The sequence below is a fragment of the Coregonus clupeaformis genome, chromosome 33 (genome assembly GCF_020615455.1).
Source record: "Coregonus clupeaformis isolate EN_2021a chromosome 33, ASM2061545v1, whole genome shotgun sequence".
In the NCBI taxonomy this organism is placed as follows: Eukaryota; Metazoa; Chordata; class Actinopteri; order Salmoniformes; family Salmonidae; genus Coregonus; species Coregonus clupeaformis.
In genome coordinates, this window is record NC_059224.1 from 35,845,687 (window position 1) to 35,872,062 (window position 26,376).

The 26,376-nt window shown below is 45.5% G+C and overlaps 1 protein-coding gene across 5 annotated transcripts in view; it reads left to right on the plus strand.

Moving 5' to 3' along the window:
• The window catches only part of kidins220b (kinase D-interacting substrate 220b), a 49,586-nt gene that overhangs the window by 10,842 nt on the left and 12,368 nt on the right, over positions 1-26,376 (plus strand). For 3 of the 5 annotated variants that reach the window (XM_045210266.1, XM_045210267.1, XM_045210268.1), the window contains exons 10-25: positions 4,436-4,534; positions 4,642-4,740; positions 4,914-5,091; positions 5,355-5,519; positions 5,945-6,124; positions 6,779-6,944; positions 7,305-7,456; positions 7,804-7,907; positions 8,055-8,240; positions 8,382-8,522; positions 15,800-16,058; positions 16,268-16,356; positions 20,189-20,333; positions 20,578-20,740; positions 21,889-22,067; positions 22,487-22,716. In XM_045210266.1, coding sequence (XP_045066201.1) covers positions 4,436-4,534; positions 4,642-4,740; positions 4,914-5,091; positions 5,355-5,519; positions 5,945-6,124; positions 6,779-6,944; positions 7,305-7,456; positions 7,804-7,907; positions 8,055-8,240; positions 8,382-8,522; positions 15,800-16,058; positions 16,268-16,356; positions 20,189-20,333; positions 20,578-20,740; positions 21,889-22,067; positions 22,487-22,716 — 2,535 coding nt within the window. The remainder of the gene's footprint in view (positions 1-4,435; positions 4,535-4,641; positions 4,741-4,913; positions 5,092-5,354; positions 5,520-5,944; positions 6,125-6,778; positions 6,945-7,304; positions 7,457-7,803; positions 7,908-8,054; positions 8,241-8,381; positions 8,523-15,799; positions 16,059-16,267; positions 16,357-20,188; positions 20,334-20,577; positions 20,741-21,888; positions 22,068-22,486; positions 22,717-26,376) is intronic. The other 2 variants (XM_041876711.2, XM_045210269.1) reach the window with 1 other exon arrangement.

A 26,376-nucleotide genomic window follows, 5' to 3' on the forward strand; every position in this document is an offset into this window, starting at 1 on the left:
TAATGAATTTATTTGCAAATTACGGTGGAAAATAAGTATTTGGTCAATAACAAAAGTTTCTCAATACTTTGTTAATTACCCTTTGTTGGCAATGACACAGGTCAAACGTTTTCTGTAAGTCTTCACAAGGTTTTCACACACTGTTGCTGGTATTTTGGCCCATTCCTCCATGCAGATCTCCTCTAGAGCAGTGATGTTTTGGGGCTGTCGCTGGGCAACACGGACTTTCAACTCCCTCCAAAGATTTTCTATGGGGTTGAGATCTGGAGACTGGCTAGGCCACTCCATGACCTTGAAATGCTTCTTACGAAGCCACTCCTTCGTTGCCCGGGCAGTGTGTTTGGGATCATTGTCATGCTGAAAGACCCAGCCACGTTTCATCTTCAATGCCCTTGCTGATGGAAGGAGGTTTTCACTCAAAATCTCACTGTCACACCCTGGCCTTAGTTATCTTTGTTTTCATTAATGTTTTAGTTAGGTCAGGGTGTGACATGGTGAAGTATGTGTTTTGGTTTGTCTAGGTGTTTGTAGGTTTAATGGGGTAATGTCTTGTCTAGGTGTTTGTATGTTGATGGCTGCCTAGATTGGTTCTCAATTGGAGACAGCTGTGGTTTATTGTCTCTAATTGGGAGCCATATTTAAGGCAGCCATGGGCATCATGTGTTTGTGGGTAATTGTCTATGTTGTACGTTTGTTGCTGGTCTGTGCACTTACGTTATTTAGCTTCACGGTCGTTTGTTGTTTTGTAAGTTTTGGATAGTGTTCGGTTTCGTGTTTTCTCTCTTCCAAAATAAAGAGATGTATTTTGCACACGCTGCGCCTTGGTCCAATATCTCACAAGAAGACGATCGTGACAGAATTACCCACCGTACCAGGACCAAGCAGCGTGTCCAGGAGCCAAGGGTCTGGACATGGGAGGAGATTGTGGACGGTAAAGGGTCTTGGACTTGGGAGGAGATCCTGGATGGGATGGATCGCCGGCCATGGAGTGAAACAGTGGAGAGGCGACTGAGAGAGGAGCAACGGCGTCAGCAGGGCCATCGTCGGAAGGACGAGAGGCAACCCCAAAAAGTTTTTGGGGGGGGGCACATGGCTTGGGCGGCTGGGCAGCAGGAGGCTGCCACAGGGAGACGTGGAGAGAAGGCTACCGGATTACGGGAGCCCTTGGCGAGTAGAGGGAGGGAAGTAGTTGAGGCCCGTTCCTGATCCCCGGTTAAGGCCAGTGGTGTGTGTTCCCAGTACGGACCGGCCTGTTCCTACTCCACGCATCAAGCCCACGGTGTGCGTCGCCAGTCCAGCCCGGTCGGTTCCTGTTCCACGTACAAAGCCTACGGTGTGCGTGGCCAGCCCAGCCCGACCTGTTCCTACTCCACGCATCAAGCCCACGGTGTGCGTCGCCAGTCCAGCCCGGCCGGTTCCTGCTCCACGTACTAAGCCTAAGGTGTGCGTCGCCAGCCCAGCCCGGCCTGTTCCTGCTCCACGTACGAAGCCTACGGTGTGCGTGGCCAGCCCAGCCCGGCCTGTTCCTGCTCCACGTACTAAGCCTAAGATGTGCGTCGCCAGCCCAGCCCGGCCTGTTCCTGCTCCCCGCACTAGCCCTGAGATGCGTGTCCTCAGCCCGGGACCACCAGTTCCGGCACCACGCACTAGGCCTTATGTGCGTCCCCAGGGTCCAGCATGCCCTGTTCCTTCTCCCCGCACTAGCCCTGAGATGCGTGTCCTCAGCCCGGGACCACCAGTTCCGGCACCACGCACTAGGCCTTATGTGCGTCCCCAGGGTCCAGCATGCCCTGTTCCTTCTCCCCGCACTAGCCCTGAGATGCGTGTCCTCAGCCCGGTACCTCCAGTTCCGGCACCACGCACCAGGCCTATAGTGCGTCTCGGCCGGCCAGAGTCTGCCGTCTGCCTAACGGCGCCTGGACTGCCCGTCTGCCCAACGCCGTCTGAACTGTCCGTCTGCCAAGCGCTGCATGAACTGCCCGTCTGTACTGAGCCTGCTAAGCCGCCCGTCTGCCATGAGCCTTCAGAGCCGTCCGCCAGACAGGAGCCGCTAGAGCCTTCCGCCAGACAGGATCAGCCAGAGCCTTCCGCCAGACAGGATCAGCCAAAGCCTTCCGCCAGACAGGAGCCGCTAGAGCCTTCCGCCAGACAGGATCAGCCAGAGCCTTCCGCCAGACAGGATCAGCCAGAGCCTTCCGCCAGACAGGATCAGCCAGAGCCTTCCGCCAGCCATGAGCAGCCAGATCCGTCAGCCAGCCATGAGCAGCCAGAGCCGTCCAGCCAGGATCCGCCAGCCAGCCAGGATCCGCCAGAGCCAGCCAGCCAGGATCCGCCCCTTAGTCCGGTGCTGCCCCTTAGTCCGGTGCTGCCCCTTAGTCCGGTGCTGCCCCTTATCCTGGTGCTGCCCCTTATCCTGGTGCTGCCCCTTATCCTGGTGCTGCTCCTTATCCTGGTGCTGCCCCTTATCCTGGTGCTGCCCCTTAGTCCGGTGCTGCCCCTTAGTCCTGTGCTGCCTCTTAGTCCGGTGCTGCCCCTTAATCCAGTGGGGTTAAGTTGGAGGGTGGTCATTTGGAGGAGGCTACGAAAGCGGGTAGTGACTATGGTGGGGTGGGGACCACGACCAGTGCCAGAGCCGCCACCGTGGACAGACGCCCACCCAGACCCTCCCCTAGACTTTATGCTGGTGCGCCCGGAGTTCGCACCTTAAGGGGGTTATGTCACACCCTGGCCTTAGTTATCTTTGTTTTCATTAATGTTTTAGTTAGGTCAGGGTGTGACATGGTGAAGTATGTGTTTTGGTTTGTCTAGGTGTTTGTAGGTTTAATGGGGTAATGTCTTGTCTAGGTGTTTGTATGTTGATGGCTGCCTAGATTGGTTCTCAATTGGAGACAGCTGTGGTTTATTGTCTCTAATTGGGAGCCATATTTAAGGCAGCCATGGGCATCATGTGTTTGTGGGTAATTGTCTATGTTGTACGTTTGTTGCTGGTCTGTGCACTTACGTTATTTAGCTTCACGGTCGTTTGTTGTTTTGTAAGTTTTGGATAGTGTTCGGTTTCGTGTTTTCTCTCTTCCAAAATAAAGAGATGTATTTTGCACACGCTGCGCCTTGGTCCAATATCTCACAAGAAGACGATCGTGACACTCACGATACATGGTCCCATTCATTCTTTCCTTTACACGGATCAGTCGTCCTGGTCCCTTTGCAGAAAAACAGCCCCAAAGCATGATGTTTCCACCCCCATGCTTCACAGTAGGTATGGTGTTCTTTGGATGCAACTCAGCATTCTTTGTCCTCCAAACACGACGAGTTAAGTTTTTACCAAAAAGTTCTATTTTGGTTTCATCTGACCATATGACATTCTCCCAATCCTCTTCTGGATCATCCAAATGCACTCTAGCAAACTTCAGACGGGCCTGTACATGTACTGGCTTAAGCAGGGGGACACGTCTGGCACTGCAGGATTTGAGTCCCTGGCGGCGTAGTGTGTTACTGATGGTAGGCTTTGTTACTTTGGTCCCAGCTCTCTGCAGGTCATTCACTAGGTCCCCCCGTATGGTCTGGTATTTTAGCTCACCGTTCTTGTGATCATTTTGACCCCACGGGGTGAGATCTTGCGTAGAGCCCCAGATCGAGGGAGATTATCAGTGGTCTTGTATGTCTTCCATTTCCTAATAATTGCTCCCACAGTTGATTTCTTCAAACCAAGCTGCTTACCTATTGCAGATGCAGTCTTCCCAGCCTGGTGCAGGTCTACAATTTTGTTTCTGGTGTCCTTTGACAGCTCTTTGGTCTTGGCCATAGTGGAGTTTGGAGTGTGACTGTTTGAGGTTGTGGACAGGTGTCTTTTATACTGATAACAAGTTCAAACAGGTGCCATTAATACAGGTAATGAGTGGAGGACAGAGGAGCCTCTTACAGAAGAAGTTACAGGTCTGTGAGAGCCAGAAATCGTGCTTGTTTGTAGGTGACCAAATACTTATTTTCCACCATCATTTGCAAATAAATTCATTAAAAATCCTACAATGTGATTTTCAGGAGAAAAAAAATTCTCAATTTGTCTGTCATAGTTGACGTGTACCTATGATGAAAATTACAGGCCTCTCTCATCTTTTTAAGTGGAAGAACTTGCACAATTGGTGGCTGACTAAATACTTTTTTTCCCCACTGTACATTTACTCTGACACGTCGCAACCCACCATTAACAGGTCCGCGACCCAAACCCATACTTAAAGAAAGGCTGCCCTATATAGTGGACTACTGTTGACCAGGGCCCATAGGGGATCTGGTCAAAAGTAGTGCACTATTTAGGGGATAGGGTGCCATTTGGGACGGCGACATACAGCACTACATTATAGAAGAAAGTACATGATAGAAGAAAGTACATGCAATTCACCTCAACTGCCTTACAACAATACATTTTGACCTCTTGCAGGATAACAAGACAGCCCTGTACTGGGCCGTGGAGAAAGGCAATGCCACCATGGTGAGAGATATCCTCCAGTGCAACCCAGACACAGAGACCTGCACCAAGGTAAGAGGCAACAACAAAAACAATAACCATATTTCACTATGTGACAACCCAGACACATACACAGCCACCTACTGTAGTCACCATGATCATGTGTTGCCTTGTCTCAGGATTCAGAGAGCCCTCTGATCAAGGCCACTAAGATGAGGAATATTGACATAGTGGAGCTTCTGCTGGACAAAGGAGCCAAGGTGTCAGCTGTGGATAAGGTACAACATATTTAGCCATTTAACCTTTATTAAACCTGGCATCCGAACGACCTGTACAATAATCTATCTATGCCCATTTGTAATGTATAATAAACCTTATACATGGCATACAGAACGTAAAAAAGACTCAAGTTATATAGACATAAAGTCTGATCCTACTTGTCTCCCACTAGAGAGGCGACACCCCTCTCCACATCGCCATACGTGGGCGGAGCCGCAGGCTGGCGGAGCTCCTCCTCCGTAACCCTAAAGATGGCCGCCTGCTGTACCGGCCCAACAAGGCCGGCGAGACGCCCTACAATATCGACTGCAGCCACCAGAAGAGCATCCTCACCCAGATCTTTGGAGCCCGTGAGTTTCCTTACTCTCCGGAAGCTCAGTCAGTTACTTTCGGCAGTGAAAATCTAGTAGAATACCATAAGGGACATTACCTGTGTGATGGAGTCGATAAAACTGGGAGTCACATTTTAGCCGCTGTTCTGTTATATAAGGTCTATCTCTGACAATATTACTTATATAAATATTGTAGACTTGTAACTAAATCAACGGTAAATATTGTAGATATTGTAGAGCTTTAAGTAACCTCATTCCATCTGTCTTGTGTCCCATCCAAGGCCACCTGTCCCCTACTGAGTCTGACGGAGACATGCTGGGTTATGACCTGTACAGCAGTGCCTTGGCAGACATCCTCAGTGAGCCCACAATGCAGCCACCCATCTGTGTGGGCTTGTACGCCCAGTGGGGCAGCGGCAAGTCCTTCCTGCTCAAGAAACTGGAGGGTATGGAACTAAAACAGAATTAGAGTATTATTCATAGCAGGGGTTCTCAAAGTGGGGTCTGCGGCCAGATCTCAAAATATAAATATATACAGTACCAGTCAAAAGTTTGGACACACCTACTCATTCAAGGGTTTTTCTTTATTTTTGTAGAATAATAGTGAAGACATTAAAACTATGAAATAACATATGGAATCATGTAGTAACAAAAAAAAGTGTTAAACGAATCAAAATATATTTTATATTTGAGATTCTTCAAATAGCCACCCTTTGCCTTGATGACAGCTTTGCACACTCTTGTAAAATAGTGAACTACTCCTTTAACAATATGTTATACATGTTAATCTTAAGATAGCTGTTAATATTAACAAATTATTTTATGAACTCATTCACCCCCTCCTCCTCTCCCCCTTTCTTCCCCTCTCCAGATGAGATGAAGACATTTGCTGGCCAGCAGGTGGAGCCGTTGTTCCAGTTCTCCTGGCTTGTGGTGTTCCTGTCCCTGCTGCTGTGTGGTTCTGTAGCTCTGGTCCTGGGCTTCACCGTCGACCCCACGCTGGCCATTGCCGTCTCCCTGAGCCTGCTGGCCCTGGTCTATGTCTTCTTCAGTGAGACTGTCATTTTGTCCTCCATTTTCTATGTGTCCAGTAGTCTAGTAGGATTATGTTATTTTCATGTGCCACACTAGAGGGCAGTATTATACCAGTAACAATATTGTAAGACTGGTAACAATGTAGTTAGGATAGCAGGGAGATTAGAAAAAGGATTCATACTTTTTACTGGACTTAATGCTTGAATAAACAGTATATTACAATTTTTGCATTTTACATTTTAGTCATTTAGCAGACGCTCTTATCCAGAGCGACTTACAGGTAGTGAGTGCATACATTATTTTATTTTTATTTTTTCATACTGGCCCCCCGTGGGAATCGAACCCACAACCCTGGCGTTGCAAACGCCAACTGAGCTACATCCCTGCCGGCCATTCCCTCCCATACCCTGGAAGACGCTGGGCCAATTGTGCGCCGCCCCATATTAACACGCATAGCCTATGTACTATACTGACTGGTTTACCAAACACTGTTAATGATCCAGTTAAGAGATCATTCTAACAGTCTGTCTCTCTCTGTACTGACTAGCTTTTCCAAACACTTTCAATGACACAGGAACAGTTTTTAAACTCTGGCTGTCTTCATTTGTCCTGTAGTGGTGGTGGCTGTTAATTATCCAGTTAGGAGATAACTGTTTCCCTCTCTGTGTAGTGGTGGTGTACTTTGGCAGTCGTCGTGAGGGGGAGAACTGGAACTGGGCGTGGGTGATCAGTACCCGTCTGGCACGACACATTGGCTACCTGGAGCTGCTGCTCAAACTGATGTTCGTCAACCCCCCTGACCTGCCCGAACAGACCACCCGCGCCCTGCCAGTCAGGTATAACACACACACACACACACACACACACACACACACACACACACACACACACACACACACACAGACCACCTGTGCTCTGCCCATCTGGTATACACAACCCTCCTCACCCACCCAAAATCACTACCAAACCCCTCTTGGCAAAGCCAGAAATCTACACTACAATCACATGCCGTATTTATCACATCAGTCCTGGATGTAATTAACTTTTTTTTATATCACTTCATTATATGCCTTGGTTTGTAAAGTATTTGCAAATTATTTATGTAGTGCTCATGGAGACTTTATGAATTCCATATAAAGCCTTTCTAAGTTGTAGTTTGTGTCCACTCCTCTCCCTCTACTGTTGTGTCCCTGCAGGTTCCTGTTCACGGACTACAACCGTCTGTCCAGTGTGGGAGGAGAGACCAGCCTGGCAGAGATGATAGCCACCCTGTCTGATGCCTGTGAGAGGGAGTTTGGCTTCATGGCCAGCCGCCTCTTCAGGGTCTTCAAGACGGAGGAATCACATGGTAAGGACAGACTAGTCAGTTCAGTTTACTTTATTGAATCCCCTTGGGCAAATGTGTTTTACTATTGGCACTACTTTGAGTCACTATCAGTCACTACATTTGTAAATACACAAACCAGTTTTCAGTAGGAACTAAGAACAAACGGTTGCAAACGTCCCAACAGACAATGAGAATGAATGTTCTTATTGAACAAGCTTAGTTAGTAGCCTACCTCCTGTTTCAAAATATTTGTATGCCCACTGAATACTTTCTGCCTACTGTTTTCTATGTTTCATGATAAATTGATCATAGGCAGCAAAAATACACATTTCTGTTCTGATAGTCATTAAAAATGGATTGTATTATAGGGAAGAAGAAGTGGAAGAAGACATGCTGCGTTCCCTCCTTCGTCATCTTCGTCTTCATCCTGGGCTGCCTGATCACCGGCATGGCCCTCCTCGCCGTCTTCAAGGTTTCGTTTATTAGTCTTGCTTATTGGTCTTTTAGCATTATTACAGGTTCTGAAACAGATGGGATTAAAAAGTCTGAATTACTTTGCTCCTGTTATGATACAAAACACCAATGTTGAATGAATAAGACAATTTCAAAATGCATAAAGGTGGACATTGCCAACCAGACGGTGAACGCCGTGCTGATCGCCATGGCCAGTGTGGTGGGCCTGGCGCTGGTGCTCAACTGCCGGACCTGGTGGCAGGTGGCCGACTCGGTGCTCAACTCCCAGAGGAAGAGGCTGCACAGCGCCGCCAACAAGATGCACAAGCTCAAGAGCGAGGGCTTCATGAAGGTAGGGTGCACTGCAAACAGCCACACATGCATGCATACACAAAAACAAACATCCACACATACCTGCTACCTGTCTCATCCCCCTCTGTCTCTCTATATATATCTCTATATCTCGCTGTACCTCTCTCTCCTCCCTCCTCAGGTGTTAAAGAATGAGGTGGAGCTGATGGCGAGGATGGCTAAGACCATCGATGGCTTCACTCAGAACCAGACGCGTCTTACTGTCATCATAGACGGCCTGGACTCCTGTGAACAGGACAAAGTACTGCAGATGCTGGATACGGTAAGACACACACACACACACACACACACACACACACACACAGTCACAGGGTGATAGGGTATACCGTATCACTCTGAACATCTCACCCTTGTGCAACCTTTGAGTTATTTCCGAAAACGATCTGTCCCAAGAGAGCAAACAACACACAGTTATACATCAGTCATAAAGATTCCAGAAGCTGTCAGTAATACAATTGTCTTTAATCTGATCAATTTATTTGAGGAGCAAGGCCATCTGAACTTGCTGCTTCTTGTTTACTAATGAAATCTTTGCTCTAAGGAAATAATGGATCTTCTACACTACCAGTCAAAAGTTTGGACACACCTACTCATTCAAAGGTTTTTCTTTCTTTCTTTTTATTTTTTTACATTGTAGAATAATAGCGAAGACATCAAAACTATGAAATAACACATATGGAATCATGTAGTAACCAAAAAAAGTGTTAAACAAATCAAAATATATTTCATATTTGAGATTCTTCAAATAGCCACCCTTTGCCTTGATGACAGCTTTGCACACTCTTGGCATTCTGTCAACCAGCTTCATGAAGTAGTCACCTGGAATGCATTTCAATTAACAGGTGTGCCTTCTTAAAAGTTAATTTGTGGAATTTATTTCCTTCTTAATGCATTTGAGCCAATCAGTTGTGTTGTGACAAGGTACAGGGGTATACAGAAGATAGCCCTATTTGGTAAAATACCAAGTCCATATTATGGCAAGAACAGCTCAAATAAGCAAAGAGAAACAACAGTCCATCATTACTTTAAGACGTGAAGGTCAGTCAATACGGAACATTTCAAGAACTTTTAAAGTTTCTTCAAGTGCAGTCGCAAAAACCATCAAGCGCTATGATGAAACTGGCTCTCATGAGGACCGCCACAGGAATGGAAGACCCAGAGTTAACTCTGCTGCAGAGGATAAGTTCATTAGAGTTACCAGCCTCAGACATTGCAGCCCAAATAAATTCTTCACAGAGTTCAAGTAACAGACACATCTCAACATCAACTGTTCAGAGGGGACTGTGTGAATCAGGCCTTCATGGTCGAATTGCTGCAAAGAAACCACTACTAAAGGACACCAATAAGTAGAAGAAACCTGCTTGGGCCAAGATTTAGATTTTAGATTTTAGATTTCAGTCATTTAGCAGACGCTCTTATCCAGAGCGACTTACAGGAGCAATTAGGGTTAAGTGCCTTGCTCAAGGGCACATCGACAGATTTTTCACCTAGTCGGCTCGGGGATAAGAACCAGCGACCTTTCGGTTACTGGCACAACGCTCTTAACCACTAAGCTACCTGCAAGAAACACGAGCAATGGACATTTGACCGGTGGAAATGTGTCCTTTGGTCTGGAGTCCAAATTTGAGATTTTTGGTTCAAACCGCGGTGTGGGTGAACGTATGATCTCTGCATGAGTAGTTCCCACCGTAAAGCATGGAGGAGGAGGTGTTATGGTGTGGGGGTGCTTTGCTGGTGACACTGTCTGTGATTTATTTAGAATTCAAGGCACACTTAACCAGCATGGCTACCACGGCATTCTGCAGCGATACGCCATCCCATCTGGCCTCCACAATCCCCCGACCTCAACCCAATTGAGATAGTTTGGGATGAGTCGGATGGCAGAGTGAAGGAAAAGCAGCCAACAAGTGCTCAGCATATGTGGGAACTCCTTCAAGACTGTTGGAAAAGCATTCCAGGTGAAGCTGGTTGAGAGAATGCCAAGAGAGTGCAAAGCTGTCATCAAGGCAAAGGGTGGCTATTTGAAGAATCTCAAATATAAAATATATTTGGATTTGTTTATCACTTTTTTTGGTTACTATATGATTCCATATGTGTTATTTCATTGTTTTGATGTCTTCACTATTAATTTACAATGTAAAAAATAGTAAAAAATAAAGAAAAACCTTTGAATGAGTAGGTGTGTCCAAACTTTTGACTGAAAGATGTCTTTGTAACAGAATAAGCAACATCACTCATATGTTTAGAGCAATTTATCTAGCGGTCACAAAATCAAATATTTCAATGTCTTTTGTACATTGGGATAATGGAGTTATTAGCTGACTGTGAGCTGTAGCGGAAATATTTTTAGAATAGAATGGAACCAACATACACGATATGGTCAAAAGTGTGTGGACACCACATCAAATTAGTGGATTTGGCTATTTCAGTCACACCCGTTGCTGACAGGTGTATAAAATCGAGCACAACACCATGCAATCTCCATAGACAAACATTGGCAGTAGAATGGCCCATACTGAAGAGCTCAGTGACTTTCAATGTGGCACCGTCATAGGATGCCAATTTTCCAACAAGTCAGTTCGTCAAATTTCTGCCCTGCTAGAGCTGCCCTGGTCAACTGTAAGTGCTGTTATCGTGAAGTGGAAACGTCTAGGAGCAATAACAGCTCAGCCGTGAAGTGGTAGGCCACACAAGCTCACAGAACAGGACCGCTGAGTGCTGAAGTTCCAAACTGCCTCTGGAAGCAACATCAGCACAATAACTGTTTGTCGGGAGCTTCATGAAATGGGTTTCCATATCCGAGCAGCCGCACACAAGCCTAAGATCACCATGCGCAAAGCCAAGCGTCGGCTGGAGTGGTGTAAAGCTCGCCGCCATTGGACTCTGGGTTTGGCGGATGCCAGGACAACGCTACCGACTGTAAGTCGCTTTGGATAAAAGCGTCTGCTAAATGGCATATTATTATTATTACCTGCCCTAATGCATAGTGCCAACTGTAAAGTTTGGTGGAGGAGGAATGGAAGAACATGACTGGGCTGCACAGAGCCCTGACCTCAACCCCATCGAACACCTTTGGGATGAATTGGAACGCCGACTGCTAGCCAGGCCTAATCGCCCAACATCAGTGCCCGACCTCACTAATGCTCTTGTGGCTGAATGGAAGCAAGTCCCCGCAGTAATGTTCCAACATCTAGTGGAAAGCCTTCCTGGAAGAGTGGAGGCTGTTGTAGAAGCAAAGGGGGACCAACTCCATATTAATGCCCATGATTTTGGAATGAGATGTTCGACGAGCAGGTGTCCACATACTTTAGTGTATATATTGTGGCAAATTTGAGGGGTAGCCCCGACCAAGAGATTCAAACCACTTGACGGGATTGCTAGGTGTTGAACTAAGGTCCCTTCACAGACACACACACATGCAGCATGCGCCACACACGCACAGGGCCGGCCCGCCCATTAGGCAGGATTAGGCGGCCACTTAGGCGGCAGGTTGACGAGGGCGGCATCGAACTGACCAGGATGCACCTCTGACAACACATACCGCTTCACATAATTCTGCCCAAAACAATGAAAACTTCTCTCTCCCAGTGGCATATGGGCTATTTAGGTGAGCGCTGATGCCACACCATGTTAAGCAGTGCCCACTTTGCCAAAGTCAAGGGACGCAAAATATTTATCTTGTCCGTGCCCAGCGTGCCTCTCTAGGGTGCTGTTGGAGAGACGCAGTGCTGCGGCAACATAAATTATGTATCCTATGGTAGAAAGAGTAGTAGCCTATGTGTTTTTTCTGTAGCCTACAGACTGGAGACCATATTTATGACAAATTGCCAAAATGGCGCGCCCTATCAAATAAAAATGCACTTCGATTTGAATATGACTTAGCATGTTAACAAACACCATATCCTAAAAACAGGGCAGGTCAAAATTAAATGGACAATATGGAATGAAATTAGGCTACTCAGGTGTAGGGCTGAGGCGGTCATGAAATGTTGTCAGCCGGTTAATGTCATGCAAAAGTCTGCCGGTCTCACGGTAATTGACCGTTAATTAACATAAACACGTTTAGCATCTCCAGGCCTCCAAGCATACACGCCACAGATGTGCTTTGGAACATCTACATTTTAAAAGGTATAATAAATCAATGTAATATACACCATCACAATAAATACATTATTTATTTTAGTCAGGTCTAAAGAAACATGATATGAAGAAAATGTATTTCAGAAGAACCGAATATGAGTTGGCCTACTGTAGGCCTATGTTATCTGGCTATGCTCCATGCCATAGGCTGTGGGCTTGTTCATTTAACTGACAACATATGCTTATAAGTCCTGTGCCATTATTTAATTTTAGAGGATTTTATAGAAGAATATAATTGAATTTAGCTGAATAAAATAGAAAGGATATTTTTCCCATTACGGACCGACTGTACATATGAAGTGCCTATGTTGAGCGTAAAAGTGATCATTTGAAACTGGTCCTATATGCTAGATTTAGAGTTATGTGGCAACTTTAGTTGTGAATGATACAAACCTTCAAATATCTTAGAAATCAAAACATACTGTATATGGGCTGCATGGTGCGACTATAGGCTATTGATGATTTGAGAAATAAGCTGGTGCTCTGTTCCTTGCCTCAGGCTGCACAGCTGTTCTCTCATCAAGTGACTATTCTCAATTTAATCTCGTCTTTACTAACATGTAAAGTTAGTTTTGATTTAGAATGGCCCATTTTTAAATGGGCAGGAACAGGGCAGGGGAAAAAAATACATGTAATCTGTATGCACTCGAATAGCGAATGGAAGCCACACGCTTTCCCGCCGGTCCGTTTTGTAGGCTTCTTCGGTTTTATAGCGGAGCGTGTGCTTAATATGAGCAGCTGAGAAATAAGTATAAGAACACTTATTTCACTCCACGCATCAACCACTGTTTGAGGAGCATGCTCTCGCTGCCCCAACAGGTAATATTCTGGCCAAACTCTGTATGCCATGGGCTCTCCAACCTTGTTCCTGCAGCTACCCAGTGCTTCATTTGGGAAACCAAGTAAAATCTGTGTGGGAACATCTACAGTAACATGTTTTTGCAATGAAACATATTTCACTAAACTGTTGACAGCCCGTCTGCGTGCTCGAGAAAGGAATAAAGGAGAGAGAGGAGGAGATGGAAACATGTGGTGAGATATTCTGTATAGCTAAAGGTAATGTGTCACCCAATTAATTATGAAAATATAAAAAATGCCCTATTACTAGGCTATTCAAAATCCAATGCAAATTCACTAATTGTAGGCTAACTGTAAGCCGCACTGCACAATCAATGAACCAACAGCATCACCTAGGGCTATAAATAGAAATGTTGGAGCGTAGCATAAGGTAACCAGTCCATCCAGTATGCATAATAATACAGTCCACACTCAACGGCGATTACTCTTAATTTGTTTAATTTTGGAGTATAGGCTAGACCAATTATGTACCAAAGACATCATAAATCAGTTTTGTTTTATGTTTTTCTGCCATGTGTAATATGCGGTAGGTTATGTATTGTATAATAGCAAAATCACAATTTTAATTTTGGGCTTGCGCTCATAAGCCTATGCATAAGCTCTAATATGCGTGTAGGCGTTTTTAATTAATCATCACCTTAGAAAGCGCTGTCCATTTTACATTTACGTCATTTAGCAGACGCTCTTATCCAGAGCGGCTTACAGGAGCAATTAGGGTTAAGTGCCTTGCTCAAGGGCACATCGACAGAGTTTTCACCTAGTCGGCTCGGGGATTAGAACCAGCGACCTTTCGGTTACTGGCACAACGCTCTTAACCACTAAGCTACCTGCCACCCCGAGCCTGTTAGGCTTTGAAACAACATCCACAACAACCATGTTTTACACTGTTTCAACCTGCTGTTGAACTTCTTTCTTCAAATTGATCATCACAGTGAGGTGAGTTTTAAAAGTACTATAGGCCTACTGTTTGGATGATATGTGTTTGATATGATTTTCGTTTTCATTTGCATTGATGTCAGAGTGGTTAGAGGGACAATAGAGCCCTGAGTACCAGGCCATTAGGACCTGATGGTCGTTAGTGAGTTGGGTACTACAAAGGCATGTCCAGAGTGCATAAAAGGAGATTCATGTGACTCAACGGCCACGTGGAATTTTACTGCGGTCATGACTCATGACTGCCGGTGTGGCGGTAATACAGTCACTGCAACAGCCCTACTCAAGAGTGCTGTCCGGGAGTTTCACACCGTGGGCTAAATTGTCCTGAATTGGTGATTTCAATTGTAGGCCTATTAGTACATTTTTTACGAGCTGATCATAGCGAATAAGAAAATACTTCTACATTTGTCGCTGTGTAACACATTCATTCTCATTGCAAATATACAAAAAATTACTCCTGATAAACTTGGGTAGCTCATATGCCCATCTTAAATAGCCAAAATGATTAGTCTTAAGCCTTGGTCAGGAATGAGGAATAAAGTCAATGCAAATGCCTCTTTTACAAACGGTACGACATTCATAAAATAGCATTGCAAGCCGACACTGATGGCTACACTATTCTAGTTTTGCGGGGATAGGAGGAGGGCAGCTATTTTTATGTCTCGCCTAAGGAGGCACAAACACACACACACACACACACACACACACACACACACACACACACACACACACACACACACACACACACCTAAGGAGGCACAAACACACACACACACACACACACACACACACACAGTCACAGGGTGGTATAACCTCGAGCAGTAACATCGCTATGTTTTTTGACCAACTGTTGTTCCCTAGCTCCTCGCCTTGTGTGGGGCTTTTATCTGCAAATTGAATTATTTCCGAAAACGATCTGTCCCAATAATACAAAGAACACATATACATCACTCACGAAGATTCCAGAAGCTGTCATGATTTTTCTTATTATTTACAGTAATACAATTTTCTGTAATCTGATCAATTTATTTGAGGATCTAAACTAATTGTAACCCTAACCCTAAACCTAACCCCTAAGCTTAAAATAGTATTTTTCCTCGTGGGGACCGGCAAAATGTCCCCACTTGTCCGAATTTCCCTTGTTTTATTATCCTTGTGTCACGCTCGTTGACGGACGGGACGGACCAAGGCGCAGCGTGATATGCAAACATGTTTATTAACACGAATAAACACACGACAAAACAATAAACCAACGACACGTGAAGTCCTAAGGTAACACACAACAAACCTTATACAGAACAAGATCCCACAACCCACTAGTGCCAAAAGGTATGGTCCCCAATCAGAGACAACGAGCGACAGCTGCCTCTGATTGGGAACCACACCGGCCAACATAGAACTGCACATCCTAGAAAACCCACATAGAATATGCACAAACAAAGAATACACACACCCTGACTCAACATATAAGTCCCCTGAGTCAGGGCGTGACACCTTGTGAGGACTTCTGGTACCTACGATAGTTAAACACACACACACACACACACACACCTTTCTTTCCCACAAACCTCACCATATGTACCGTGTTTCTACCTGCTCCAACAGGTGAGGGTGCTGTTCTCCAAAGGCCCTTTCATCTCGATCTTCGCCAGCGACCCCCACATCATCATCAAGGCCATCAATCAGAACCTGAACAGCGTGCTCAGGGACTCCAACATCAACGGCCATGACTACATGAGAAACATCGTCCACCTGCCCGTCTTCCTCAACAGCCGGGGGTTGAGTAGCGCCAGGAAGATGTGTGTGGCAGCGCCCGCTAACGGAGACACTAGCAACTCAGACGGTAATCCATACCAATCAGACGGTAAAGACGGACTCACACACCCATGCATGACTCGCGCACACACGCACATTCACATTCATACACCTACTGCCACCTGAAAAACCCACGACTCCCATTGCACACAACCTTAGCTCCAAAATCGGGGACAGGTCTATGACTAAATGTGTCAAATGATTGGTCTGTTATTAGCTCTGATTTCTCATCCACATCTTTCCTGTCTCTGTCTGTAGGCTGGCATGAGGAGCTGGACAGGAAGCTATCCCAGCACAGCATCGGAGAGATGACAAAGTTTGGCAGCAAGACCACCCTGAACCGCAGGGTAAGAGAGAGAAGAGTGTGTGTGTGTCAAATCCAAAAGTAATTTTATTTGTCACGTACAAAGTTTACAGCCGGTATAAAAGGTACAGTGAAACAAACCCTGAAATATCACATTTACATAAGTATTCAGACCCTTTACTCAGTACTTTGTTTAAGCACCTTTGGCAGCGATTACAGCCTTGTGTCTTCTTGGGTATGACGTTACAAGCTTGGCACACCTGTATTTGGAGAGTTTCTCCCATTCTTCTCTGCAGATCCTCTCAAGCTCTGTCAGGTTGGATGGGGAGGTCGCTGTAACAGCTATTTTCAGGTCTCTCCAGAGATGTTAGATTGGGTTCAAGTCCGGGCTCTGGCTGGGCCACTCAAGGACATTCAGAGACTTGTCCCGAAGTCACTCCTGAATTGTCTTGGCTGTGTGCTTAGGGTCGTTGTCCTGTTGGAAGGTGAACCTTCTCCCCGGTCTGAGGTCCTGAGGTTTTCGTCAAGGATCTCTCTGTACTTTGTTCCGTTCATCTATGCCTCGATCCTGACTAGTCTCCCAGTCACTGCTGCTGAAAAACATCCCCACAGATTATGCCACCATGCTTCACCGTAGGGATGGTGCCAGGTTTCCTCCACACATTCAGGCCAAAGAGTTCAATCTTGGTTTCATCAGACCAGAGAATCTTGTTTCTCATGGTCTGAAAGTCTTTATGTGCCTTTTGGCAAACTCCAAGCGGGCTGTCATGTGTCTTTTACTGAGGAGTGGCTTCCGTCTGGCCACTCTACCATAAAGGCCTGATTGGTGGAGTGCTGCAGAGAGGGTTGTCCTTCTGGAAGGTTCTCCCATCTCCACAGAGGAACTCTGGAGCTCTGTCAGAGTGACCATCGTGTTCTTGGTCACCTCTCTGACCAAGGCCCTTCTCCCCCGATTGCTTAGTTTGGCCGGGCGGCCAGCTCTAAGAAGAGTTTTGGTGTTTCCAAACTTCTTCCACTGTGTTCTTGGGGACCTTCAATGCTGCAGAAATGTTTTGCTGCCCTTCCCCAGATCTGTGCCTCGACACAATCCTGTCTCGGAGCTCTACGGACAATTCCTTTGACCTCATGGCTTGGTTGTCAACTTTTTATTTATTTAATCAATTTTTAAATAACAAAATGTGGAAAAAGTCAAGGGGTCTGAATACTTTCCGAAGGCACTGTACATTACCACAGTCACACCATGAGTTGTTGATCATGAAGCAAACCCCTCCTTTACTTTTCCTGGATAATTTTTTCGACCTGTCCGCGCGATGTAGGGAAAATCCAGCAAGCTGGATAGCTGGATTCAGCACGGAATCCGAGAGCCATGTTTCAGTCAGGTATATTACGTTACTGTCTCTCGTGTCCCGTTGGTAGGAAATCCTCACCCTGAGCTTGTCTACCTTATTGTCCAGAGACTCTACATTTTCTAGTAAAATACCAGGAAGCGGTGGATGATTTGCCCTCCTTAGTCTGACTAGAACGCCAGCTCTCCTTCCTCACCTCCGTCGTCGTCTTTTTGGTATGAATGGGACTGTTTCAGGGGAACAAAAAAAAGTGTCCTGTTCTGGAAAGTCCATTTTTGGTGAGTAACCGCCGTTCTGTCTGTCATAGGAGATAATCCCAGAAACATCCTGAGCAAATAAAGTAAAAAAGAACACTAAAATAAACAACAAACTGCAATGTTGGCTAGTAGCTAGCATCAGGGCGACCGTGTCTGCCGGTGCACATCTTGCCGTGTGTGTTTGTGGGTGTGTGGCCTGGTGCTTGACCCCAACCCGGTGGTTTCCCAAAGAGGACAGGCATATGGGTGAACACCGTCACCTATAGTATCATCAAAGGCCTTCAGATCTGTCATAATTAAATCAATATAATAACCACACGACTACACATGAAAAGTCAGTCAATACGCAGGCGCTTTGATCCTATTCCCTTGATAGTGCCCTTCAAAAGTAGTGCACTATAATGGAAATAGGGTGCCATTTGGGACGCAGCCGGTAACAATCCCATAGCTAAAAATAGGGCGTGGGGAATAACTTCAAAGCCAACCTCTGTACTAGGAGCTCCTGACTGTCCAGCTCGTGCTCTTACTGTGCTTTCAATCCAATTAGGCTGGATCTACTGCGTTTCTCCCCCACCAAGCCACATCATGTGCAGTTTAGTGTGAGTTGCTCTGTGAACCAAGCCTGGTGGAACCAGCTTGATCGCTGCGTTCACCATTCTATTTCACTTCACGTATCAGTCTGGCATTCCTCCTCGTTGAAACTGTTTGCGGCTGTCTGTATACGTGCAGTAAAACAGAATGGTGAACACAGCGATCAGGCTGCTTCCACCAGGCTACTGCGAACACTCCTGCTGTAATTTACCCATCCCAATAATACCCTAACCTTAACCTTAACCCTAACCCCCAAGGCCCTCATATCATAATAAGAGCCAGGTGCCCTGTACTCAAGGAGCCGAGCCAAATCTCACACCCAATTTGTCAACTTTTTCCATATTTTTCCATATCATGCTATATTACATGTGGCAGTTTACCACTGTGTTTTCTGTGTACACAGCAAATCGTATGTGATTGCTGTTTCCTTTCATACGTTAATATAACGTTAATATATGGGTGACATGCGTTCAAATAATGTTAATATATCTCTTCCATATCTCTTGCACTCACTGTGCACACACACTGCACTCTACCCACACACTCACACATACTTACACTGACTCCCCAACACACACACACACATACATACATACACACACATACACACATACATACATACACACACACACACACACACACACTACATACGCCCACACACACATAACATGCACACATATGCATACTGACGCCACACACTTTCACACATACGCTGCTGCTAGTCAATTTACCCTTACCTATATGTACAGTACATAGCTACCTCAATTACCCCGTACCCATGCACATCGACTCGGTACTGGTACTCCCTGTATATAGCCATGTTATTTTCTACTCCCTATATATAGCCATGTTATTTTTACTCATTATTTTTATTTGTTATTCACTTTGCCACTATTTAAAAAAAATATATAGCTTATCTTTAACTCTGCATTGTTGGAAAAGCATTTCACTGTTAGTCTACACCTGTTGTCTTTGAAGCATGTTACTTTTTTCTTTATTAATCTTTTAAAAAAAATATGGATTTGAATATATGGTTCACATATGTTAATATTTCCAGCAGCATACCACCCTGCATCCCACTGCTGGCTTGCTTCTGAATCTAAGCAAGGTTTGTCTTGGTCAGTTCCTGGATGGGAGACCAGATTCTGCTGGAAGTGGTATTGGAGGGCTAGTAGGAGGCACTCTTTCCTTTGGTCTGAAAAAAAGATCCCAATGCCCCAGGGCAGTGATTGGGGACATTGCCCTGTGTAGGGTGCCGTCTTTCGGATGGGATGTTAAACGGGTGTCCTGAATCTCTGTGGCCAATAAAGATCCCATTGATGATCAATGCACCATCATACCAGGTTATTTAATGCTCAAAAGTTAAATTAATTAATAAGATATTTGGCTACAGAAGTGCCATTTCTTACCGATCTCTACAGCTTCCGTCCAAAAACAAATCCTGTTAAATGACGTTAACACATACTGAAGGAGTTACTGGCTAGCTAAAGTGGCTAGCTTGGCTAACTAACTAGCTACGTCGGTCGCGGCACCCATTACCAGAATGACACATCGATGAACCACCAAAGGCACACCCCATTTCTGTTCGAAAATTGAGAAAGGAGCGGAATTTGACCTTTTTTTGTGCCCAAAGTCGACCTTTAATATAAAGTGAATATATGGTTTCTCTGTCTGTGTTTAGGACACGTACCGGCGCAGGCAGATACAGAGAACGGGGACGCGGCAGATGTCCTTTGACCTGAGCAAGCTGCTGGTGACAGAGGACTGGTTCAGTGACATCAGCCCCCAGACCATGAGGAGGCTGCTCAACATCGTCTCTGTCACAGGTGGGTCACACACGCAGGCACAGTCAAACACAAACACACACAGAGGCAGGCAGGCAGGCAGACAGACGCGCACACACACACTCAGTAGCTACCCCCATGTTTGTCACTGGGTTTACTACATAAACCACAATTGACCATCTAGAAAATGATTAATGGACAGATGATTATGAATAATGGATTGTGGAGGAAAGACTGTTTGTTTTCTCCAGGATGACTGGCACAATGCTGTTCTGTCTGTATACAGGTCGTCTGCTAAGGGCCAATCAGATCACGTTCAACTGGGACCGCCTGGCGTCGTGGATCAACCTTACTGAGACGTGGCCCTACAGGACCTCCTGGCTCATCCTGTTCTTGGAGGAGACCGACGGCATCCCCGACCAGGCCGCCCTCAAGACCATCTATGAGAGGTAATGTAGTCCCCTTAAAACTACACCCAAAACCATCTAGGAAAGGTAGTGTACTGTAGTCCCCCTCTACCCACCTAACATTAGGCCACCCTCAAGACCATCTACCAGAGGTAGTGTACTGTATGTCCCCAACCCCCTCTCTAAACTCCCAAAAAACTAAGATCTTCTTGAAACATTATAGAACATAGGAGCTGTTAAGTTGCATGAGAGAGGGTTTTATTTAAATTGGAAAGATCTGTCTGAATGTGCAATAAGGATTTGTTTAATTGGTTGAATCATCATTGGAATTGCGTCCAATTGGTTGGATTATTGTAGTTGAATTTCAATTACTTGTCAGACAAAAGCTTAGTCACTGCAAAATTACATTGAGTGTTTTTTATGTTTTTAAAGGGTGTTCCTGAAAATAAATAATGATGTATATTCCATTCCCCTGAATGATTCAAATGTCCTTCATATACTATTGTATGTCTGTCTTATCAATAAAGCTCACAGAATTGTTATATATATTTTGTTGTTGTTGTATTTTACCCCCCTTTTTTCTCCCAATTACGATCTTGTCTCATTGCTGCAACTCCCCAACGGGCTCGGCGAAGGTCGGGTCATGCGTCCTCCGAAACATGACCCGCCAAACCGCGCTCCTTAACCAGCTGTGTCGGAGGATACACCGGTCAACTGACGTCAGCCTGCAGGCGCCCGCCACAAGGAGTCACTAGAGCGCGATGAGCCAAGTAAAGCCCCCTTGGCCAAACCCTCCCGTAACCCAGACGACACTGGGCCAATTTTGCGCCACCCTATGGGACTCCCGGTCACGGCCGGTTGTGACACAGCCTGGGATCGAACCCGGGTCTGTAGTGACGCCTCAGGCACTGCAATGCAGTGCCTTAGACCGCTGCACCACTCAGGAGGCCAGAATTGTAACCTCCTTCCCGTACCTATATTGCTGGGATAAAGATATATTTTATGTTCTATCTTTTTGTATCTTAAGTATTGGGTATGTGGGTAAGCTACATAAAATTATGCCAAACAAAAGAAGCAGCCTTTCAGTCTAGAATAGCTATAGCTCTTTCCTCATCTGTTTTCATATGACTTCAATCTTACCAACACGGGTTTGTAATGGCTTTTTCAACGTTTATCTCTGGTGTTTTTAGGATCTCTAAAAACATTCCCACCACTAAAGATGTGGAGCCCCTGTTGGAGATTGACGGGGATGTGCGTAGCTTCGAGGTGTTCCTCTCCTCCCGTACCCCGGTCCTCAACTCGCGCGACATGAAAACGTTCCTACCTTGCACTGTCAACCTCGACCCCAAACTACGAGAGATCATCGCAGGTGAGTAAGAGTCATTGAGGTACTATATAGTTTGTATCAGGTTTGTTTTCAGGGCATTTCAGATGTGTGCCTGTTCATAAGTAATAAAACTACTTTGCAACCGTACTTGTTAGTTGTTTTCCAACATCTGAGTTTTCCAGAAACTCCGTTTTTTTTCTGTCTGCATCCCTCTCTCTCTCCCAGACGTGCATGCCGCAGGTGAAGGGGAGCATAGCTAGCTGTGTCTGTGTGTCAAATCATTTAAGTTCCACACAAGTCAGTCCAAAACGTTTTGTAGATATGATGTAGGCAACCTGAATACAACAGTTGACTTTTGGATGTATTTCTGAAAGAGACTGAAGCAGTTAAATCACTTTTTTTTACTACTTTTAATGACAAATGTATCTTTGCCTGTCTGTCTCCCTCTTCTCACCCCCAAGACGTGCGTGCTGCCAGGGAGCAGATGAGCATCGGAGCGGTGACCTATCCCAGCCTGCCCTTGCAGGAGGCCGCTCCCCGCCCCACCTCCGTCTACAGCCAGCAGTCAGGCATGTCCGCCTGCTCCCCCTCCTTCAACGGGCCCTTCAACCCCCCAGGGGTGGTGTCCCCACCGCCACACAGCAGCTACTACAGTGGCATGGCTGGCCCCCAGCACCCCTTCTATAACAGGGTGAGTGTATAGGAAAGAACATCCCCCATGTCGCCAACATCGTGGTCTCTTCCATATTGGACTCTGAGAAGGGCCTGGTTCCAAACGGAAAGCTTCACTTGTAGATCGTCTGACTCAAGGCCTATATCCAGTGTTTCTCCTATATTCATTTAGCAGCAACGAACTGCTGCTGCTAAACCGTTGCCGAATTTCTTGTGGAAGAATGGTGTCCCTCCGAATCCTTCCGATAGAGTTCCAGACACTTGTAGAATCGCTCGTGGGGGCCCAACATCCTATTAAGACACTTTATGTTGGTTTTTCTTTTCTTTTGGCAGTTACGTGTATGTGTACGCTAAAAGGCAGTAACATTACGCTAGCTAAATAATGTTTGGGGTTAATATAGAATTGGCTGGTGATGTCATTACATCAAGAGATACAATTGAACTGTCCTTGATTTTCAGATGAGTTTCAAAGGAAGAGAACATAATTCAACTTTCATGCATTTTGGAGTAGAATGTCCTGTAGCCCTTTACACTCGTACCCATATATGGGTTGAAAATGGCAGATTTGGGCACTGATAAGTAGGGCCCTATAAAATCAGCTGTTTTTTTGCTTGATTCCATTTGGTTTTTCCAAAATAATATTTTCTCAGTTTTGTTTTTCCAGGTTTCCGTTTACCCCTGTTTATTACGCTTTTCACTCTCTTTTTTGGGGGGGATGTTCTAAGTCCACAAAAATGCTTCAACCACACCAGAAGACCACTTTTGAGGTCTGGGAGAAATTCTAGAATTTTGGGTGTAGTTTCCCTTTAATTCTAGTGCCACCTAGCAAGAGGCTGTTTATCTGTGTTTTTGTAGCGCACATGTGATGGTAGTGTTTGCAAAGAAAATACCCACTGGATTGATGCAAATAATCATGATATCATTCTGCCATGTAAGGCTACTTTGTAGTTAACATTTAATTGAGAAGGTTTTTTGGGAAAGCCTTTCCATCTACCAGAAGACTTGTCATTAGCATCATCGCTATAGGCTACACAAAGTGGTAGATGTGCGCACCACACAAACAGGGAATTCTTGTTGCCTCTTCAGAGAGTTGCAGGAAATACGAATCACTGATGCATTCTGTTCATGTCTTATGATAAACCTGGTCAAATTAATTCATTTTCAATACATTTAGTTTGTTCCCTACAATACAATTTTGAATATTGTTGAATTCATTTTAATGTCTGGATCAAATCAAATCAAATCAAAAAAATATATTGGCCACATGCGCCGAATACAACCGGTGTAGACATTACAGTGAAATGCTTACTTACAGCCCTTAACCAACAGTGCATTTATATTTTTTTATACAAAAGTAAAATAAAACAACAACAGTAGGGAGGCTATATATACAGGGGGGTACCGGTGCAGAGTCAATGTGCGGGAGTTGAGGTAGTTTAAGTAATATGTACATGTGGGTAGAGTGACTATGCATAAATAATTAACAGAGTAGCAGCAGCGTAAAAAGATGGGGTGTGGGGTGGGGGTGGGGGGGCAGTGCAAATAGTCCGGGTAGCCATGATTAGCTGTTCAGGAGTCTTATGGCTTCGGGGTAGAAGCTGTTGAGAAGTCTTTTGGATCTAGACTTGGCACTCCGGTACCGCTTGCCGTGCAGTAGCAGAGAGAACAGTCAATGACTAGGGTGGCTGGAGTCTTTGACAATTGTGAGGGCCTTCCTCTGACACGGCCTGGTATAGAGGTCCTGGATGGCAGGAAGCTTGGCCCCAGTGATGTACTGGGCCGTACGCACTACCCTCTGTAGTGCCTTGCGGTCGGAGGCCGAGCAGTTGCCATACCAGGCGGTGATGCAACCAGTCAGGATGCTCTCGATGGTGCAGCTGTATAATTTTTTGAGGATCTGAGGACCCATGCCAAATCTTTTCAGTCTCCTGAGGGGGAATAGGCTTTGTCGTGCCCTCTTCACGACTGTCTTGGTGTGTTTGGACCATGATAGTTAGTTGGTGATGTGGACACCAAGGAACTTGAAGCTCTCAACCTGTTCCACTACAGCACTGTCGATGAGAATGGGGGCGTGCTCAGTCCTCTTTTTTTTCCTGTAGTCCACAATCATCTCCTTTGTCTTGGTCACGTTGAGGGAGAGGTTGATATCCTGGCACCACACGGCCAGGTCTCTGACCTCCTCCCTATAGGTTGTCTCATCGTTGTTGGTGATCAGGCCTACCACTGTTGTGTTGTCGGCAAACTTAATGATGGTGTTGGAGTCGTGCCTGGCCATGCAGTCATGGGTGAACAGGGAGTACAGGAGGGGACTGAGCACGCACCCCTGAGGGGCCCCCGTGTTGAGGATCAGTTTGGCAGATGTGTTGTTACCTACCCTTACCACCTGGGGGCGGCCCATCAGTAAGTCCAGGATCCAGTTGCAGAGGGAGGTGTTTAGTCCCAGGATCCTTAGCTTAGTGATGAGCTTTGAGGGTACTATGGTGTTGAATGCTGAGCTGTAGTCAATGAATAGCATTCTCACGTAGGTGTTCCTCTTGTCCAGGTGGGAAAGGGCAGTGTGGAGTGCAATAGAGATTGCATCATCTGTGGATCTGTTGGGGCGGTATGCAAATTGGAGTGGGTCTAGGGTTTCTGGGATAATGGTGTTGATGTTGAACATTATTCTGTCCGCATTCTCTGCATCACGGAATTTATAGGGCCCTAGATAAGCGCCTAAATTGGAACGCAGTGGCTGTACATGCTATATTTGACTGACAGCCGTTCTGAACTTGAGCACCGCACCCGATAAGAAGTTGCCCCCAATTGGGCAACTTTTGCAAATGTTTTGTTGTCTGAGTGAGGGAAATGCTGTAAATTAAGAGGACTCGTGATTTTCCCACCAACCTTCCAATCATTTTTATGTTATCGTCCCCCTTTTCACATTGTGGGACACTTTTGGTATATCATTTGCAGAGCTCTTGTTATTTATAGTTTTGTAATGTTTCAGTTATCCCATTTAAGTTCAAGGCTCTGTAATGTAACATGATGAGGTGTTTGTACTGTATGGGATCTCTTGTGTGTCCATACGTACAGTGCCTTCAGAAAGTATTCATACCCCTTCCATTTTTTTTCTCACCCATCTACACACAATACCCGATAATGACAAAGTGAAAACAGGTTTTTAGAAATGTTTACAAATATATTGAAAATGAAATACAGAAATACCCGTGAGTCAATACATGTTAGAATCACCTTTGGCAGTGATTACAGCTGTGAGTCTTTCTGGGTAAGTCTAAGAGCTTTGCACACCTGGATTGTACCATATTAGCACGTTATTATTTTTTACAATTCTTCAAGCTCTGTCTAGTTGGTCGTTGAGCATTGCTAGACAGCCATTTTCAAGTCTTGCCATAGATTTCAGAGCCGATTTAAGTCCAAACTGTAACTAGGCCAGGAATATATATTTGGTCTTGTGTTTTAGGTTTGTCCTGTTGAATGGTGAATTTGTCTCCCAGTGTCTGTTGGAAAGCAGACTGAACCAGGTTTCCTATATGATTTTGCCTGTGCTTAGCTCTATTCCGTTTCTATTTATCCTAAAAAAACTCCCTAGTCCTTGCTGATGACAAGCATACCCGTAACATGCAGCCACCACCGTGCTTGAAAAGAGTGGTACTCAGTTATGTGTTGTGTTGGATTACCC